At 50.8% G+C, this 19,885-nt stretch overlaps 1 protein-coding gene and 1 pseudogene across 1 annotated transcript; both read left to right on the top strand.

Annotated features, from left to right (window-relative positions):
* The first annotated feature begins 2,438 nt into the window (after positions 1–2,438).
* Positions 2,439–7,772, top strand: LOC34619727 (peroxisome biogenesis protein 5). Its single transcript, XM_026338360.1, has 15 exons — positions 2,439–2,582; positions 2,734–2,941; positions 3,307–3,599; positions 3,744–4,091; positions 4,218–4,340; positions 4,693–4,875; positions 5,095–5,235; positions 5,512–5,700; positions 5,914–5,975; positions 6,126–6,240; positions 6,466–6,644; positions 6,869–7,029; positions 7,174–7,275; positions 7,483–7,547; positions 7,668–7,772. Exons 1-15 carry the CDS (start codon positions 2,439–2,441, stop codon positions 7,770–7,772), a joined length of 2,418 nt encoding a protein of 805 aa, XP_026194145.1.
* An 8,479-nt stretch (positions 7,773–16,251) lies between these two features.
* Positions 16,252–18,220, top strand: LOC113147523 (annotated as a pseudogene).
* The last annotated feature ends 1,665 nt before the right edge of the window (positions 18,221–19,885 follow it).

Here is a 19,885-nt window from a genome sequence, read left to right as displayed (position 1 = left end):
GGCTTGGGAAAGGATTAAATCTCCTTGACGCGTGTGCGGACATTGCTGCGCAGGCAAGGAACTCGTGTGGAGTTGGAGGATACAGAGGGAGCTGAAGAAGTGCGGCATTAAAGGTTTGATGAGCAAGGTAGGGAAGGGCAGTCCAAGTGCTTGGCGGAGGAGCAGCTGCGGGCATGGTTGGCTGCCGAGGATTTTTGCGGATCTGCTTGGTTAATCTCGCTACTTATGGCTGGCCCTATTCGATTGTAGTGGTAGGTGTCTCATTGCGGACACATTTCGTCTGTCCTTTACGCATTTAATCACCACGTTAAGGTGCTGGACACGAGGGCCCGCGTTTTTAGATGGGGAAAGGGGGACGTTGTAGCAAGCTAAGTTCCAAGCACCTTCTACAACACAAATATTAACTAAAGGCTGATCAATGGGCTAGTCGATTTGTCGGTAGTATTTCTTGTGCTTTGTCGAGTACATTTAGCCTTATACCAGAAGCCATCTTTGCCCATATGTGCTAGGCGCTATGTGCAACTACTTGTGGATGCCGGAAGTGCATTGGGGGTGCATCAACACATAGCCTACATGTTCCTCTGTCTACTGTGGGGAAATTTGAGAGTGGCGGACAAGGGAAGCTATTGGATCATTTGAAAACACTAAACAGCTAGTGATCAATGCCTTTTTGAAGTTGGAGCTGAATATCTTCTTGCCGAGACCTGCACGGGCTCATAGCAGCAACCGTGAATTTCGATCGTCAGAGTGTTTTTTCCAGACTGTTGCAAGGGGAAATGAAGTTCGTGCACTGGCTAATGGGTTAATCACAGCCAACGGATGTGCGTGGAAGAGTTGTATCGAAATATGTAGCGCAGCCAACTCTAACTCAGCATCTCATGTATCCATTGGGAAGGAGGTAATCGACTCTACACTGAATACACATGTAGCACAAAGTTTTTACATGTCTCTCCAAAGGGCTCCCGCCTTCCACTGCTTATCTCTTTCAAAACTTTTTAGAGAGAAGTGAGGGACGGCTAGGGTGCGCGTTGTTGCACCATAAAAGCACTTCCATCAGTCACAAGTAAATGCACATTGCATCTAGCTACAAGGAAACACAATCACGTCATCTCGTATCGAGCTAAGAGCGCTCTGTAATAAACAGGACATACAAGAATACAAACAACCCAGTCAATTCTCTACAAATTCTTTGTGAAAGCTTGCGTAGGTGCTGCTTCGTTCGCGACAACACGGTGGCCGCTTGGCCCCTCTTCAGTCTAACAGTGTCCGAGCGGCAGCAAAACTCGTCGCTGCAACATTTCTTTGGTAGGAGCTGCATAATGCTTTTCCCTTTGGTCTCTCAGGTGCTGTGGAGACTCGTGGGTCACCAGAGCGGCAGAGGAACACAGTAGACACGACAAATTCAAGGATACGGTCTTCTTCGTGCGTCAGCCGCAACACACGGTGTTTTGGTCATAACAGCAACCTTGAGCTTTGATCTTCAGAGTGTTTGTTCCAGAATGTTGCCAAGGGAAGTGAATTTGATGCACTGGCAAATGGGTTGATCGCAATCAGGGGATGTGCGTGGAAGAGCTGTATTGAATCATGTAATGCTACCAACTCTAGCTTACCGTCAGGAGTAACCAGTCAAGCAGTCGCTTTGTAGTCGCTCTGTAGGGTATGTGTGGCAATGTGTAAGAGGTAAAGCGGCAGAGGCACTGGTTATGCAGCATGAACGCGACCGCGCTACTCAGTGTGCTGAAGATATTTGGCACACCGTTTGTGGCTGCCCATAAGAGCTCAATATAAGTAAAGAAGGTGTGTTGAAAAGGTAGGGACTATGAAATACGCGGGTTATAGAGAAAGAAGTTGGCGTTACCCTGAACCGCTCTAGGGGTGTATGCACTGCCATCTCGCCTGTATCGTTAGCAGCCGTTCCAACATATGGAGCGACTTGACCTGTCCCGCGATTTTCTTCTTCCTATCCTTGAGCTTCTGTCCGTGTTTGCATTTAGAAAACACCGTTTCCTTCTTTTTTAGGGCGTAGGGTCGCCTCTTCCGCCCTTCGGGTTACTCCCTATTTGGCATATATCGTGGGCCCCACGGTGAGTGGTGACGGCATGTCCAGTGTCTCAGATTTGCGGCTTGAGATCTGGTTTTTGGACTACAAAAATAGCATACTAGCAGCCTTCAAGTGAGACAGGGCTAGGGACTAAGGCGCGCCGTTTCTCTGTGTCTCTCGTTTAAAACTCTCCATTCCGGGGGGGGCCCCAAGGGGGCCCTCCTTGCTGGCCAAAGAGACGTATGGCATCCTGGTTCTTAAAGTGGCCCGTACACTCGCTTACGTCACATCAGGGCCTCTTGCATGCCCCAGGAGCCCGTCCGCGCTTCCTGAGAGCAGCAACTACATAGACGCAGCCGTTTGTTGCTACAAAGGCTCTGGATTGGAGTGTTGCAAGATGGCATTTCGGGCACTGCTGTCTCATCAGCAGCCGCAGGGATGCAACGCTCCATCGGGGCCCCCCGCCGTATCGGGTTCGCGTAGCAACCCTTTGACATCCTTCTTGACCGCAGCCACGGAGGATCCTCTTCGCACTCAACAGGTAGGATTGATTGCCTTTGCTCGAAAGTTTTGGTGTTTTCGTAGAGCTTCATCTTCCTGGGCCATGGGGGCTGCAGTTCGCAGCTGGCTTTTTTTATAAAAAAAATCACAGATTTGGGCTTTTTATGAGGTGGGAGTCATCTGCTGCGCAGCTTACGGAGGGCTATAACTTGGCTGCGCTTCAAGGGCCCTTAGGAGCACCTTTGGAGGAGCCTTTCATTGTTTCGCAACAAGAGAAGGGTTTCTTGCCGCCTTTTACTGGGGCTGTTGTCGGCGAGCACCACGTTTCGCCCATTGAGAGGGCTGTAGCCGAAGCGGTCACTACTCGAGCTGCGCCTCATGCCACTACGAGTTATGGGAGTAAGCGTCATCGGTTCTCCCCCACAGTTTGGCACCCGATTCATGCAACAGAGAGTTTGAAGCATTTTCGTTCATGACTCGGACGCATGCCGTTGCGGTCAGAAGGGGCTTCAGCGTTTCTTTCGAGTTCTGTGTATAAGTGTGTGTGTATAGAGGTGAATGTATGAATATATATATATATATTTGTATATGGATGTATGTGTATGTGTATACATGTATATCATGTATAAACATATGTATTTGTATGTGCATATATGTGTATAGGTGGATGTATATATGTGTATGTATCTAAATATTTGCATGTATGTGATGTATGCATGCTTGCATGTATGTACTTGCATGTGTCTTGCTGTTGCCGTATGCAGGGGGCATCGATGGGCTGTTGGCTGGAGGAGGAGCAGCAGCAGAAGCAGCAGCAGCAGCAGAGGCCTCAGCAGAGGCTGAGTTGTTGCGAGTGTCGCATTACAAGCGCCCTGTACCCCCTCCCGCTGCAGCAGAAGCAGCAGCAGGGCAGCGCATGCAGCCTCACCAGAGGCATCTGCCAGATGTATGGGCAGCGGAATTTATGAGCCGACTGCAGCGACAGCCTCCACAGCCACGCCAAATGGTGCAACACTTTGGTAACGATAGCGGGGGCCTCGTGCAGGAATGGGCAAATGTAAGAGCCTCGATAGCTTTAATTGTGCTGCGGCTGCTGGTTTTGTTGCTCTATGCTTCGGGAGCTGCCGCTACCAATCTGCGTTTCTTGATATCTCGCTTCTTGATCTCTCGCTTCTTGATCTCTCGCTTCTTTTGCTCGCAGGAATTCAGTTTGCTTTCCCTTGGAGGCGCACCAGAAGCGGAGCATCAGCAGCATCAGCAGCATCAGCAGCAGCAGCAGCAGCAGCAGCAGCAGGGGCCCCCTCCCCGCTTTGCAGGGGCCTTTGAAGCTTCGCAGAGGCTCTTGGGGCCAGGGGGCCCTGCTGCATGGGGGCAGATGTCGGTGCAGCAGTTCCCCTTGCAGATGTTTTTCCCTCAACCGCAGCAGCAATCGCAGCAGCAATCGCAGCAGCAACAGCAGCAGCAATCGCAGCAACAACAGGAGCAGGAAGATGGGGGTCTTGCCCAAGCAGAAGAGCAAGAACCACAAGCTCCTGAAGTGTTTGATCCGGTATGGGTGCTGCTGTCATCATCCCTTGTTGCCGCCTTTCCAAGGTGCATGGCTGCTGTTTTGCCACGTCAGCTGCTCGTGTGAGGCTGTGCGTTTGCCGCGATGCTGCTGACTGTTGTCGGATAGACTGTGGCAAGAGACTTGGTGAGGGGCCTCAAAGCGGTGGGGGGCCCCAAGCTGCTCAACGCCGAGTTCACTCGGTTCGTCGAGGCGCTTGCGGACGGTGGCATTCGATTGGAGAATGGCCAGGTACATATTCTGAGCAGGGTGTGCGCTAGAAGGCATTTACCTGGACTGTTAGGCTGCTGCTTCGCAAAGCTTCCCCCACAGAGGCCGCTTGCAGCTTTCTGTTCCTTAGTTTCTTCCGCCGTTGTTTGCCAGCAGTGCGAAGGAGCGTTGGTAAAGCTTGTCATTAAGGCTCGGGGTGTGTATGTATGTGTATGTATGTATGTGTGTGTGTATGTATGTGTATGTATGTATGTGTATGTATGTATGTGTATGTATGTGTGTGTATGTATGTATGTGTGTGTATGTATGTATGTGTATGTGTACGTGTGTGTGTGTGTCTGTCTGTCTGATTGTCTGTGTGTGGATTTTGCAGCTGCTGACGAACGAGGGTAGGAAGGCCGATTGGGATGAAATTCTCGCCAGCGAGGAGGCTAAAAAAATGGTGGGGGCGTCATTCGAGACAGAGGACGCCTTTGACGAGGCCCCTGAAGCGGCGACCGATTTTGATAAGAGCCTCCGGGAGCTCGAAGAGACGTGGAAAAAGGCGCATGCAAATGTAAACTCTGTCTGACCTAAAAACGCCCGACACCAGTCTAAAAAATAAGCCCCAGATTGCATTCCGCTAGACGGGAATGATCCCTAGCTTCTTATGCAGCAGAGCCGACGCCAAGGGATTTCTCCATTCAAGGCTGAAAAAACGCGATCCCTTCGAAGCGCTCTGCCTCCCTTACACCCCCGCCTGACTTGCGCCTTGCCTTGCGAATGTATGGTACAGGGGGAGATTGATGACGAGGAACTCGGGCTTTTTCAGTCGATCTTCAACTCTAAGGATATGACAGAAATCCTGCAGAAAGATACCCCGGAGCAGATGGGTACGTCATGGATTACCCTACAGCAAGGCGCGCTGGCAGTGGCGGTGCATGCGTTTCAAGGCGTCTGAATTCGTTGCGTGAAAGCATGTTTAAATGTGCGGAGGCTCTGCGCTTTTACTCTGCTGCAGGGGCCATGCTGGAGTCGGCCTCGGGAGGATCCGAAGGTGTGCAAGTTTGCATGCACACGGGGTTTAGGGGCTTTTGCGCTTCTGGGCAAGACTCTGCCCTTGGCTTTCCACGGGAGTTCTTGGGGCGAGGTTCAAAGCATGCGACTGCAGGTCTATGTATACGCCTCAGGGGGGGTGGATAATCTGGTGGAGCCTCCAGTGTACTTTCGTAAGGAAAATCCTTATCTCAAGACGGCTGGGGGTCTGGAGTGTGCACAACGCCTCTTGGCGGAAGGCAAGCTACAGGAGGCGATCTTGGCTCTCGAAGCCGAGGTGCAAAGGCATCCCAACAGCAGCGAAGGCTGGAGGCTTCTCGGCGAGTGTCATGCCGACAACGAGCAGGTCTGTTAACAGCGTGACAAACGCTAGTGGCCCCGGGAAGAGCATTAGAGCAGAGCCTGTGCATTGCTGGTAGAGGCGACAGCACGTGCATGCAAAAACGCTGGTGTCGACGGTAAACTCCAGCGGGAGTTTGCGTCTGCCGCATCGGTGGCTGAGGGTTTAGAGACAGGTGGAATTTTTCTAGCCTTATGTCTGCTTCGCTGGGTACCCCAGGATATCGAGGCCATCCACTGTTTGAAGAGAGGCCACGGCGTTGATCCTTATAACTTGGACAGGTCTGCGCTGTACAGTGCCTCGCATTTTACGGCTTGTCTATCCCCTCTAGCGTCTTGCGATCCCATCTACAATGCAGTTGTACTGGGGAATGTGGCTTGCGTCCCGCCTTGATTTGGCTGCTGCTCCCACGGATTTGCGTCGAGCTGCAGTCTCATGGCATTAGGAGTTTCCCTGACCAACGAGCTGGACGTCTCACAGGCTCTGCTCTATTTACGGACTTGGCTTGCAAACCACGATGACTTCCAAGGTCTGCCCGGTCTGTCTGTAAGTTCCACGCGTATAGGTCGAAGCCTGCATCCTTGGAAGGCGTCGTGCATGCGTTGGTGGGGCACGTCAGGATGTCGTTAGCTTGTCTTGTTGACTCTGAGCTTGCAACTGGACGAGTTCTGCGGCAGCCTTCCATCCAGGCTACGTTGGCTCGGGGGGGGTTTCGATGGGGAGTGCTTGAGGCGCTGGGCTTTGCGGTGGCATTGGGTATTTTGTTCGAAGGAGCGTCCTCCGGACGACTTTCAGCTCCTGAAGTCTGAAGTAGCTTCGTTGTTCGAAGCGGCTCTCAGGCAGCCTCAGGGCTCTGCTGGACGCCTGCACTCTGCCCTGGGGGTGCTGTATAATATTGATAGACACTACGACAAAGCATTATATCATCTCTCGGAAGCCTTGAAATACGCGTGAGCCGGGGGTTAAAGATTGCGGTTTGGGGAGAGATTACGATAGGAAGGCTCCTTACGGGTTGACTGCATGGTGAGGGGGGAAGGGTGCTGCCGTAAGTTGCCTCTCTGTGGATGTGATTGGAAGGGAAAGGGGAGGGGTTCTGCGGACGGTGGCTTGTGGGCTCTGGAGGTGTAGTTGAGGCTATTCAACGCCTTCGGCGTATGGTGCTTTCGGTGTTTAGGAAAAACGATGTAGCGGCGTCCTTATGGAACAAGATTGGCGCTACTCTGGCGAACTCAGGCCGGTCAGCTGCAGCTCTAATTGCATATCAGCAGACCCTAAGCCTCAGACCAAACTACCCCAGGGCGTGGACGAACCTGGGAGTTGCGAAGGCAAACTTGGGTAAGAAGCCGTATAGTCAGAACTCCACACGCAAGCGCCCAAGACCCCTCCGCGAATCCTCTACGATATGTATGGGGGCTGGCTGGATGCATGGAGCTGCTGCTATCAAGGATGTATTCAAGTTCTGGGGTGTGTGGCTCATAGGGGAGATGGAGCAGGCTCTGCAGCATTACTTGGTTGCTCTCGAACTAAATCCGGAAGCTACTCACCTGTGGTATTATATCCGCAGTGCCCTCATCAGCCTCAGTGAGGGAAACTCCTTACTAAAGCACTGATTCCTAGGCCCTAACCCTTGAGTCTGAAGCTTCTGTCATCCTCACACGCCAAAGTGCTCCCCCAGAAGGCTGCTGTAGCTTTTCCTGTTGCTGAAGGACTCAGAGGCTCAGGCCGTTGAGACAAGGCTTCAACGGCCTGCCCACAAACTCAGGTTTAACGGTTTATGGTTTGCTGCAGACCGTTATGACTGGATCAGCTTTACGGAGAACCGCGATTTCCAGGGCTTGCGGAAAGTAGTTCCGGTAAGCGGGGCAGATCTTCACGGCTTGCTTGTTGCCTGCTTGGACTCCTTCTTGTCTGTCCCATGCTTTCCCTGGCATTAGCCCGGCTTTTGAGTTCAGCGTATGCGGTGTTTGCTGCAGCGAGGCGATGCGCCTCCTCTGTCAGCGTTGATTGCACCGGGCGATCCTCGGGCGGCAGAGAATAGTCCGAAGGTTCTAGAACATATTTTTAGCCTGATCCGCTAAATGCCTTATACACTAGGGTTTAGGATATCTGGCTTCCGTCCCTTTCGAGACTGTGAAGCGGCAAAAACCCTTTCATTTTTATGGGTCCTTACGGACTTGCGTCTCTTTTGGGATCGGGCATGGGGTTTGGCGCTTCTGCTGGCTGCGCCGTGGAGCATCTTATTGAGAGCGAAATGGCCTCTCGGAGAATGAAGTAGCACGATAGCATGTGCAATAAGAAGCGAGACGAGGGCTAGCAACAGGGTAAAATTGTTTAAAGCGCAGAAAGGCCAGCAGCGGAAAGGCGAGGCGTAGGAATCCGTATTTATAGAGAGAGAATAGGAACGCATTATTATAGAGCGTTGGAGGTAAAGACCTCACTGGAAGCTGGACTTGAAAAGTGGGGGTGGTGTGCAAGAGGCTAGACAAAAGGAAAGGGGGCCCTTTTCATGTCTAAATTAGCCTTTTTGGCTCTGTATGGGTACTCACCTTAACTAGATCCCACATCAGTGGCCTACCATTTGACGTATTGTTTTTGTGTTTCTACTGCTCGTTCCACGAGGAACTGCGAATTATTGCTTTCCAACGCACTTGGCCTACCAGGTTGTATGCCTGACCCGCTACTTGGCTGCAATGTGCCTGGTGTGAGCAGCACACTAGTTCACTACTTTTAGCTGCAGAGTTGCAACAGGGGGCCTTGTTGCGTCCGTGTCCCCACAAATACCCTTGTGCGCCGTGTAAGACAGGCTCGTCATAATGGGCTGCCAAACAGGATTTCGGCGATCATGGCCTATAATATTAGAGGAGCCTTGAAATTGCATTACTGGGACTAAGGCCGATTTTTTGTGGCTCATTTCTGCAGAGACCACTCGTGTGCACACATTAGGGATTAGCTTGCACGGAGACCAGAATTTTCTACATGAGCGGGATATGATGCACTTTGTCACTCTCTACTGCATTAGTCATATTTAATCAATTAGTGAAAGTTTAACAACTTGGTATGTTGTTTTGTGTGCCTTATTTATTGCAATGCTGTTGGCTCAGCACAGCAAGGCCCAATTGTGTTTGCGTGTGCGCTAGGTGTTATGTGCACCCAGCTATTAATGGCCAGAGTCATTAGGGGGCGCAGCAATGCGCTCTCTGGCTCTTCTCTCTCATATTGTACCGCACTATGATGGTTGCGAGCAGGGACAGAGGGAACGTTTATTGAGAAAAACGCAATTAATCTCCGCAAAGTTTGTATAGAGTCTGGAGTTGAGTGTCTTCCAATTGAATTGAAGTGTCGCAGCTAGTACCACCGCATAGTTCGATGTGGCTGTTTCCTGCTCACTCACTGGCTGTGAATGCAGTGGAATTTCAGGTTTCCCTAGAACAATAAGCTAGTTTTCATCAAGTCCTTTGGAAGTGTATGAACATGATCATCTTTGGCAACAGGCTGGGGGAAAAGCCTCTAGCAGTGGGCGTTGACTGTGGCACGGGGCCTATCGGAACATCTGAAGGAGTCCCGCAGGCTGATTTAAATGCAATAGCTCCCCAGTTTGCAAACCGGCATCACATTCCACGCCCCCAAATGCTCATGGATGCGTAGATGAAGCTATGCCGATGAAAAAACATGGTAGCCGTAACGATGGGAAGGCCCTTGAAGATTTAATCAGCTGCGTGTACCCATATAACTAAAAAATATTAGCGCTCTTTGTCGCACATCTATTAAAGAGAGAAACATCTCAATGGTGGCTCTATTCGTGGAGAGAAAATCGTTCGCCTGCAGGGAATACTATAATTCCGGCCCTCATAAAAGCGCCACTCGGTTTTCGCCGAGATCAGCTCAGCAGTAAACTTTGCGAAAATCCAAAAAACTAAAGAAGCGTGTCTAGCAACAAATCGGTACATCAATAAATATGAAATGTCGTCTGGTAAAATGTGTAGCGTAAACGAACAGCAGCTTGATCGGTGGTTTATCTCCGGCCAACCCGAAGCGTTATGTCGAATGTTTGGAGGGTCGACAGACTTCGTGATTGAGCATCCGGCCGCTGGCGCCTGCACAAGTGCTAGAGCACTCCAAGTTTCAGGACCACATGAATGTAACTCCTATGTATTGGGCCAAAAAGGAATAGCCAAGTTGGGATCTACAACCCACGGACGGCGGAGCTGTGTAACTATAGCCCACAGTCTAGGGTGAACGAAAAAGGAAAGCCAGAGGGCACGACGCTCCTAAGCAGCCCCATACAGCCCCCAAATCAGCCACCCGCTTTTTGGTTTGGTGTTTGGGCCGAAAAAAATTCCCGTTCTGCAGGCGCGTGCAAACGCCTAAAAATCGTAAGCCAAGGGCCTGGATACACCAGAAGCAGACTTCTTAACGAGCAAAGAAGCTACGCTGTGAACGCGGGAAGGCCAACGCAGGCTACAGCGCAGTAAAGGGCGCTACAGAGGATCGGCATGCAGTTAAGAATACACCACGGATCAATTCTGCGCTGACACAAGGTCACAATATTGGTCAGGGATTGCCAGCTGTTATTGCAGCTGGACATGAAGTGAGTTTGTTATTCGGGGAGACGGCACAAAAGTAGACTATGACATTCCATTTGTGAGCGTTGTCTCCAAAACTGACAGTTTTGACGGGCGGCAGAACGTAAGGATTGGCAAAGCTACTGCAGTTCAAATCCGATTTGACTTGGAATCGGGGCCTATCTTCGTGGCCCGTGACTCCTATTTAGGACCAGGAAGCCATGAGCCCATAAATGCTACAGGGGCTTCCCAACAGTACGCGCGCATGTGGCCACAGTCGCGTCCTGTAAAGGCTATTGTGCCAGGACGCTCTCGGAAGATGCAGCACCTGATATCCTGAACAACTCCTGTTTGGTGCCTTTGCGAAGTGAGACAAAGTCCTGATGAGGGTCGCTCAGCACAGTAATAGAATACGGTTTTTAACATGCATTCCCTCTCGGCTGCTCTGCAATTTTTTTTATTGAGGAACTTGGTAAAGGATTTAGTCGAGGAACAGCAGGAATACGCAAGTATCAAGAAGCTCGCGGATGTGCGAAATAAAGATGGGCTGCCAGTAAGTTGCCTACTTGCTCCTCGCTCAGCTCACTGGAAAGAGCTGATCCTTGGTTCAATCCCAAACTGTATTTCGTAATATCGGAAATCTCTACAGCAAAAAGTGGAGAGTAATCCTGAAAATCGACTCGCGCCTTTTAACATAACCAGGTGATGACACTAGAAAAGTGGAAGCTGGGGCGTGTTTGCTACCTTTCATCCCTTGAACAAGTTCACCATAAAAAAGCAGCGTTCGATGCATCATGCTGGCGAATCGCTTGATACTTACAAGGATCGACAGTCTACACTGTGTTCGACCTCACAGAAGCTTTCTTGCTAATCCCCATTCACCCTGATGACGGGCACAAAAATGCCTTTTCACGAGAGCACTCTCAAACTGGAGTACTTCTGTGCGCTGCCTGGACTTGTCAATGCCTTAGCAAAATTGCAGTGGCAAGTAAGCTGAGTTGGATTCATGGAAGAGCAATGGCGGGCTGTCTAAAAGGAGGATACTTTGACCGCCTAGCCCAAACGTTCAAGAGCATGAACAGCACCATCAGCATGCGTTATTGCTGGTGTGGAAGAGATAGTGATATGACAAGGCGCACAGGTGTTCGCTTTTTTATTAGCACAATTGTGTTTTAGGTAGTTGTGCTGTGTATGCAGGGACCGAATCAGCTTCGGCAAAAATGAAGCAATAATGGCTTGGTCTTTCCCTTTACGCACCGATACAAATGGTGAGAAGCTCTGAAGGCCAACACCTTCCTGGAGAAAATTCATTCTTACAGTTGCTCGAATCGTAGCTCCTTCGACAAACTTATTGAGGAACGCGCAGTCTTCGATCAACACGGAGGAGACTGATGCCGCAGCAAAGACGCATACTGGCCGTCTTCTAAATCCGGGATTCTTGCTGCCCCCGTTCCGAGTGTCACTGCTCCCTTACAGCTGATACCAGAGACGTATCGGTGGATGGTATTCTCTACCAACAAGCTTCTCAGTCTTTGAAGCATGGGCGTGTTTCATGTTTTTCTTAGCTATCAATCGAAACTGAGCAAGGATGCTTATTGCGGGAAAAGGCACTGCGCGCATTGTGGTGGGGCGTAAAGAAAATGGAAGCGTTCTATACTTGGTATCATCTTACTTTCCAGACCAGCCACAAGTTTTCAAAGCACCTTCAACAACGAGAAAGTTTAGGGTTTCGATTATCCTGGAGTTGTTTGATAGCTTGGCTGTCTCCTGCAGTAAGGCTATACATTAAAGGAAGGGCAACACCAACGTAGTCGCCAATAAGGTCTCGTGACGCTACAGCACTTGACCATTGTGCATCACAGGCGCTTTTGTCTGTGGTGATTCACGTGTTGCATCGAAATTACTTGGGTGCTACGCTTTTGACACCTGCTTCCATGGACTCGGTGCTATTGCCAAAGTCCACAATGGCAGTAGGGCGAATTATCACCACGCAGAAGATGAAATCCTGTGGTGCAACATAATGAGGACATTCCGCTGCTCGTAGATCGACTTTATTGCACAGTTCTATGTTCCGCAAACCACGCCATCATGCTCTTTAGTGGCCATGGTGAGATTCATATCACTGTTAAACCTCTCACAGTCCTTCAGGTGTCCTGGGATGCGTCTTACGGCAAAGAAATACGCACTGCAATGACCAGACTGTCCGCAATTGAAGCTCCGACATTCTCCTTCTTTAGGACTCATGCACAGGATATAATTACTCGAAAGGATTTTAACTGCCCTGACTATGTAAAGTTTTGCTGGATTAACACAGATCAAGGGTTATGAAGCATCTATGTCACTTTTGACGAACTCAGCAAACACGCATTTTGCATCCCGTGGTCCGAATCCATCGCGGGTCACAAAGCCGCTCAATTATTTTGAACTCATCTTTGAAAGGTCAATTGATACTCCCGGTGTTATAATGGATGGGCATCCGAACTAATTTGGTGTGTACTAAAGTGCCTTTGTGACCCGCCTACACGTTGATCATCGTACGACCGCTGTAGGCTACTCTGAGGCAAATGGGCAGAAAGAGTGTCATGACTGCGATACTCTGCAGCATTCCTTGCTCAATACTTGAAGAAAATATAATTGCTAGGTCTGAACTGCTTCTTGGTATTGAGTAGGTGCAAACTACATCAGTACACTTCTGAACCCGTTGCCCTACTGTATCCCGGGTGTAAACTGTAAAGCCTTAAGTAGTCGAGCGTGGACCTGCAGGTCCAAGATCAGCAGCACCCATCATCAGCGGGGAATTCATAGACTAGTTGGCTGGTGCATGCGAATGCATTTGCAATACACAAAAATGACAAGCAAACAATTCTGACAAGCAGCCGTAGGCTGCTTTACGAGGTGCACTAGAAAGTGACCAGAAGGGGTAAGGAGCGAGGTGCATAGGAGCGTTTCCCACCCTCTGAAGAATCAATGCGCTTTCTTACTATGGCGATCGCCCAAAAAGTTGGACGTGCCACATAACTATCAATGTAGGCTGAGGAAAAGTTAGAACCTTCTTGTAGCATTTTGTTGGCATGCTGCGCAGGCAAGGGACTCGTGCGGAGGTGGAGGATACAGAGGGAGTCGGAGAAGTGCGGCATTGAAGGACCAGTAAGGACCGAGGAGGCGATAGAAGAAGCGTTCAGTGTTATGAGAGGGAGAAGTGCCGTCCAACTGGCTGGCGGAGGAGCAGTTTCGGGGTTGGGTTCTTTCAGGGGAATTCACGGCTGCGTTTCGTTAACGACGCCAGTCGTGGCTGGCACTGCTCCGGTCCATTTCTCACTGTCCTTCCGCAAGGTCATCGTCCTTCCCATGCGCATGCTCTACCTAAAGTAGCTACCTTCGCAAATAGATACTGCTTTCTATTATTATTTTATGGTATTATTGCTGCTCATGTGTGCTTTACCCATAGATTCATGCACAGGCATTCTCAGGCATATTGCCCCCACATTCGTCATCATGCCTGTTTGGGGGCTTTAAAGTCAACTATACTGCATGCACCTGCTGTGCTTAGTGGCGCAGGACGCTCTATGAATTGCAGAGGCACTGCTGAACTAGTGCGTAATTTGATTACCTTTTCACATCTTACTTGCCTTCTGTTTTCTCGTAGCAGGAGGCTCACCTATTTTAGCGCTCCCACGGTAGCGAGCCGCTGTGCCACCACTATTGTGTTGGTTTGGTCCCTCGTTCGTTGTTAGCTAGTGTGCATGTTTTTCTTCCCACCGTTTTTACTTTAGTCGCTGATGCACATATTTGCTTTTCCGACCTGCACTGTTTGCCCATTTGTGTCCGCCTGTGGAGTGTGGAATGTGCGGGTAGGCATTCGTTGCCTGGATGCCTTTGGTTTCGACGTAGCGGTACCGAACATGAGGGCATGAGTTCCAAAGCTTGGAGGGAAAATGTACTGTTCTACGCTACATTCAAACAGTCTTATATTGCCAGTAATTTTACCGGGAAATAATACAGAATTGGCCAATTGGTTGGCCTGACCACACACCTTGTCAAAATGCCGTTAGTTTGAGACAAGAATACGCAGTGTTGCGAACGCTACATGACGTAGTGCGCAGCGGGTGCAGCAACATGAAGTCGAGCTGCCTATCTCTGCTCCTGTCGGAAACTGTGTAGCTGAGAGCAAAGGAGGGCGGTACTTGCTTCAAAAACAACACCTAACAACCTCATAGTAAGTCGGTATGGGGTCTGGAGTTGAGTGTCTGCCTTTGGAGATCCTAGAGGGAAAGGGTCACTTCATTCCAGACCCAATAAGATCAACACAAATTTATTTCGATTCTTAAAAAGGGATAGCTTCTTCCTGGGACCGTCAGTGCTTTTATTTGATGGAAGAGGGAGAGCTAGGATACGCGTTGTTGCACCCTCTAACCACCTGTACACGTGCAAGTTGTTTTATGTTGTAGCCTTTTTGGCGCTCATACGCAACAGTCCGTCTTCTTCTGTCGAGCTACTCTACAATGTACTAAAAACGCAAAAGTACAATATAAGCTGGTTTGTGCTGCAATACTTCGCAAGCAAATAGAGCTAGTATAGTAGAAAGTGCCGAAGTAGAGCATTGCCAGCTACACATACGGACGATAGCGCGCCCGTGGCACGGAGCACAATGGCAGCTGGGGTTAACCGAGAACAACACAGAAGTTGGGAGTTCCAATCATTCAGACAAAAATAAGACATTCTTAAAGTGTGATGTTTTGAACAAATCCATAGTTGGATCGCCACCCTGCTCAAATCTGAGGGGGGCAGGAAAGGCCCCAGGCCTGATCCTTCAAACCATCGACAGCATCGTGACTTATCAACTCGTGTTACGCAGCCTTTCTATGTAGTCGAGCTGTTCCTGCTCTTTCGCTTCCGGGTCCATAAACCATCGCGGGATGTCTTTTCTCGGCGAATTAGGGTTTGGAGTGGGGGAGTGAGGGTATTTTGTTCTAGCATTTAGGGTGTGTGTGTATATATTCAGTTCTTTTCCGGGGTCCTCCCTTGTCCCCCCTCTTTACATCGCAGGTGACTGCAGGACATATTTTTTGGAACTTTGAGGAGCATTTTAAGAACCGCCAAGTGTTTGGGGCCGAGGGTTATGGAGCTACTATGACCCTGGTGATTGTTGTTCTTCCTTGTACAATCGATAGGGACAGTAAGCCTGCGAATCTCATCGAGAGCTCTGATTGGAATCATATAATTGTAAAGGCTTTCGCACAGCGCCGGCACCTTAACTCCATCAAACAAACATAGCGTTTTTGTTGAAACTCGCGCAGATTCAGCATGCAGTTAGAGAAGACTATGTTTCACATATGACGGAAAATCTGACCTACCAGCAGCAGAAGCTGCCCTTGATACGCAGCCAGCTTTGCCATGGCATGCAGCAGCAACACCTGCAGCAGCACCAAGAGGAGCGGAAGCATGAGAAGCGACAGCCACAGCATCCGCAAGCGCATAACTCGGACAATGCGGAGTGGGAGCGCGTCACTACGGATTGCAAACTGCTCCCTGCAGAACTCTATGATGAGGAAGCTATCCCTTTGAACGTCCAAGTATCTCCTGTGGGATATGATTGGCCCCCAAACCCTCCGACAGGCCTACGCCAGACAGGCTTAGTAGCTGGATAGCCAGCAATCAAGGCAGAACCGAGATTCAGTTACTCGCTGCAACACAATCAGCTGCGCTAGAATGCAGAAGCCATACACTTCTGCTCTTATCTCCTTCACCATCCGCGATGGCAGCAACATAAAGCACCCGCAGCAGCGGCCCCTCTGGCGCCCACTCTGCAGCAGCACCACCAGCACCACCACCAGTATCAGCAGCATCAGCAGCAGCAGCAAGGGCCAGTGATGCTTCTGAGTGTAGCGGCATTCTTCTAAGTCTTCCAGCTGCGCGAGGCAGCAGCAGTGCAGAGAGCGACTGGCTGAGCCCAGCTGGAGCGGCAACACACTTCAACACATCCGCCTCCATGTTGATGCTCTTCCAAGCGGCTATTAAAGCTGCGGCAGAAAGTAAATCACTAACCTTAGAGGCTGAAGCGATGACACTGGGTACCGCTGCGCTGCTGCCCCAGAGGGTCGCAGCAGTTGCACAAGCGGAAGGGGCAGATGCGGGTAGACTGCGTCATTTGCTGCTGAGATGCTTGCCAGACACAGCGTTAGCGGAAGTCAGAAGCCTCGGAGAGGCCATCAATTATAAGTGTTCTGGCGGATTCAACGCCTTCAGAATCTGCAGCAAAACAGTCATCGACAGATGGAGCTCCCCCCGGCTGCTTATCGCAGAGCGCTGCCATAGGGAACAGCCATAGCTCCCTTATCGTTCAGCACAGCCACTTCGCAACAGCAGATGCATTCCCAACATCACCCGTACGAATGGCAACCACGACTGAGGCAGCGCCAGGATTTTCAGGAGGCGCTCTAGCAACAACAGCTAAAGTCGTCTGGATCAAAGCCCCGTTCATGGGGGATCTTTTTCCAAGTGTAGCGACGGTAGCAGCATCAAGAGTAGCGGAGCCAGCATCCCTGTATAGCGGGTGTGGTGGCCCGTCACCGGTAGGAACAGCAGAAAGCCGCACTCCTTTCAGCTCAATCAGGCCGGTTCCCACAGAAGCCCCTGCTCCTGCCGCGGCAAAAGCAACCTCATTTGACAGTCCGCCCCCGTCTGCGGCTGTAAACGCTCCAAGCATCACTTTATCAAGCTCTCTTCGGAACGCTGCTACGTCAGCGAACGGCGGCAGCATGACAGACATGCCGCAGCAGACCCAGAAACAGCAGCAGAAGGAGCGCCTCTCCCTTTATTACAGAACGTGCAGGTCCTTCCTTTATATAATCCCTACGCGCTTTCCCCGGCCACAGCTGCTGCTGCGCTGCGGCAGCTTTAGCAATAAATCCTAGCACATATCCGAAGCGGCTGCTTTACGCCAAGCTTTCCGCAGCAGCCGCGCAGTCGTCAGCTGCCTCCTCTTCCTCGTCCTCTGGCCTCACAACCCCTTCGGGCGAGGCCGCAGCGAAAGCACCAGAGGACCTCATTACTGTGTTGCCACCCCGCACAGATTCTTCCGCTTTGTCTCCTCTGAATAGGGAGTCAGGCGGTAGGGAAGTAGCAGCGAGAGAGCAGCGACCCCAAGAGATGCGCATCTGCCGTACGTTGTTCCAGGAAAAGAACCGACTTCTGGGAGGTGCTGCTCCCGCAGCACCCTGCTGCAGTGCAGCACTTCCGCGGTTGTACAGCCAGTGCAGCGGCTACAGCTCTCCGCACTGCTGCAACACAGCTCGTGCTCTTTGAAATCCGGAGTTTGCAAAGACACGCAGGTCGTGGGCACCGGAAAGCGGCAGCGGCAGGTGCTGCTGGAACAAAAAGAGGCATAGGAGGACGAGGCTGAGGGAGTTAGTTTTTTGCTCCCACCCCCAGACAATCCGCTGCCCTCAGCCTTCAGGCCGGACGCGGCGGCAGCAGCAGCTGCTGCCGCAGCTACGGGCAGTGGGCATGCGGTATCTCCATTTCACCTTGCTGCCTTTCAAATCCCTAGATACAAGCAAAAAGAGCAACAGAGCAGTGGCAACACTATGGATGGCGCTGCACGTAGAGGCTCCCCAACTAATAGAAAGGTGTATTTTAAGTCTCAAAAGCACACTAGTGGCAGCAGCAGCAGCAGCAGCAGAAGCAGCAGGCTTGATAGTGGGCGGAATTTCGGTGCCTTGTTAAGGACGATACAGCACGGCACTGCTGGTTTGCTGAGGATGATTGCAACGTTGAGTAATGGCCGTGCGATATACGTAGATGAGGGGCTCTTCTTCTACGCGCATATGGTGCTTTATCACAGGACGGATGCAGTTTGCCCCAGTAAGGTGGTCTATTCCTTCGGCATCTTCTTCATGGTCGCGACCATCGAACAAAACTTTACGGATGGACCCGGATACAGCACCGATGAAACGGTCTGTTAACAGGCTGCAATGACAAGGCGTTAAAGACGGCGCCAATCGCGAGCGGTGGCCCCCTCACGCTTTGTACATCCTTTTTGTATCTCGGCTTTAAGTGTGCCCCGGCGGGTGTGCATCTGTCGGTTGCTGTTTACCATTCCCGCCAGTCTCATGTGCCTCTCTACATGCCAGTTACTGCCTTCGCCTTTTTGCTGTGCCGGACGTGCACTGACGTCCTGAAGCTGCTATAGCTAGTATTATTCCTGGGTGCCTTTGTAATTAACCGTTAACTTCGATTTTTAAGTTGCGCCTTGCCTCTGTGTTGCCGCCTGTGCCTGCTCTGTGTTTTGTTGGGCCCCTGAGTGTATACGTAGAAGTGTAACTATACCAGATATGTGTATGTGAGCACATATAAATGCATATGAAATATAGGCACATCCATGTCTATACTTAGATGTGCAGATCTGCGTGTCTCCTGCTGCATTTGCCCAGTAATCTGACTCCTTCGTAAATGCTCTTTGTTTTCGTTTCCTTTTGGCTGTTTCTCTTTGCTTCGACCCGTATGAGGAGTTTGAGTCTCTTTACATCTCTCTGTTTGCCGAACAGCTCCCTTATCCGCAAAAAGAGCAGCAGGAGCAATGGCAGCGTAGAACTGCAACGCCAACGCCTCCAAGTACATCGGAAGCTGCTACTCTTGGAGCACCGGAAGTAGCACGCGCGAGGCTAGCAGCAGTAGACTGCGGCACAGGAGCATGTCCTCGTCTGTGAACTCCGTCGTTGGGACCACCCTTCATCCAAACACAGTCATTTTCAGCAGATCCAACAGCAGGAACAGGAGATGGCGCATACGACGTCGTGTCCTTGTGGTATTCTCACCTTTCGCCATTCTTTTCAAGTTCATTTGGACGGTCGCGTGTCTTTGCACGTAAAGATGTCTGCTCTATTGGAAATTTTTACTTCAAAGTTGCCTCAACAAAGCCTACTTGATCAAGAAATGGGGCAGCGAGGATCGGGCCCGCCACGGAAATCCACATTGACGGTAAGGGCTAAGAGAGGGTTTAGAACGTTGGGTTTTGCAGCGGAGCTCTTTCCGTCGCCGCGTCCGCCTCGTGCAAAAACGAAGCGAAAACAACGCGCGCACCAGTGGGTGTGTAGTATATGCTGATGCACGCTTTCTAAGGGCCCCATTGGTGCTGCCTGTGCTGGCTCGTAGGAGTTTTGGACATGGTACTGTCCGATGGTGTCTACTTGTCCTTCCCAAAAGCAGCAGCAGTCCTCAGGAAGGCATCTGCGTATCGCAGACCACAGCTGTTGCCTCAGCCGCTTAAGCGACTGTCACGTGAGACGCAAGACATGCTGAACCAGATTGGGGCTGCTAGTGCTGCCACTCAGGAAGGGTCTTCCTCGAAGTTGGGGGAGCCAGGGGCAGAGAATAAAGGAGAAAGCCACACCAACAAGACTTTGAGATCCCCAAAATTTGATGGTGAAGGGTACTCGATGCAAGATCAGGAGCCTGCCCTCTCCGAAAGCCTTTTCAGCGGAAGCACAATCAGGCAGCATCTCGCTAAGCCACCGACAGAACCAGAGACAGTAGCACAGGCAACAGCTACGGTGAAGAGGTCGTGCAGAAATGTGCGCTCGACTAGTTCAGAATGGGGAGGACTGCCGGAAGGGCGCCCTGAGCTGTTG

Source organism: Cyclospora cayetanensis, unplaced genomic scaffold (genome assembly GCF_002999335.1).
Source record: "Cyclospora cayetanensis isolate NF1_C8 unplaced genomic scaffold, CcayRef3 CcayRef3_contig_252, whole genome shotgun sequence".
NCBI lineage: Eukaryota > Apicomplexa > Conoidasida > Eucoccidiorida > Eimeriidae > Cyclospora > Cyclospora cayetanensis.
The sequence above is the reverse complement of the archived record's forward strand: the minus strand, read 5'-3'. Positions and strand labels throughout refer to the sequence as shown.

Bases quoted from the DNA above. Each gene is read 5' to 3' on its own strand.
- LOC34619727 (XM_026338360.1), top strand. From the start codon at position 2,439: ATGGCATTTCGGGCACTGCTGTCTCATCAGCAGCCGCAGGGATGCAAC. The intron at 2,942-3,306 runs GTAAGCGTCATC...TGCCGTATGCAG, and splicing joins TGCCACTACGAGTTATGGGA to GGGGCATCGATGGGCTGTTG. The intron at 7,030-7,173 runs GTAAGAAGCCGT...TGTGGCTCATAG, and splicing joins AGTTGCGAAGGCAAACTTGG to GGGAGATGGAGCAGGCTCTG.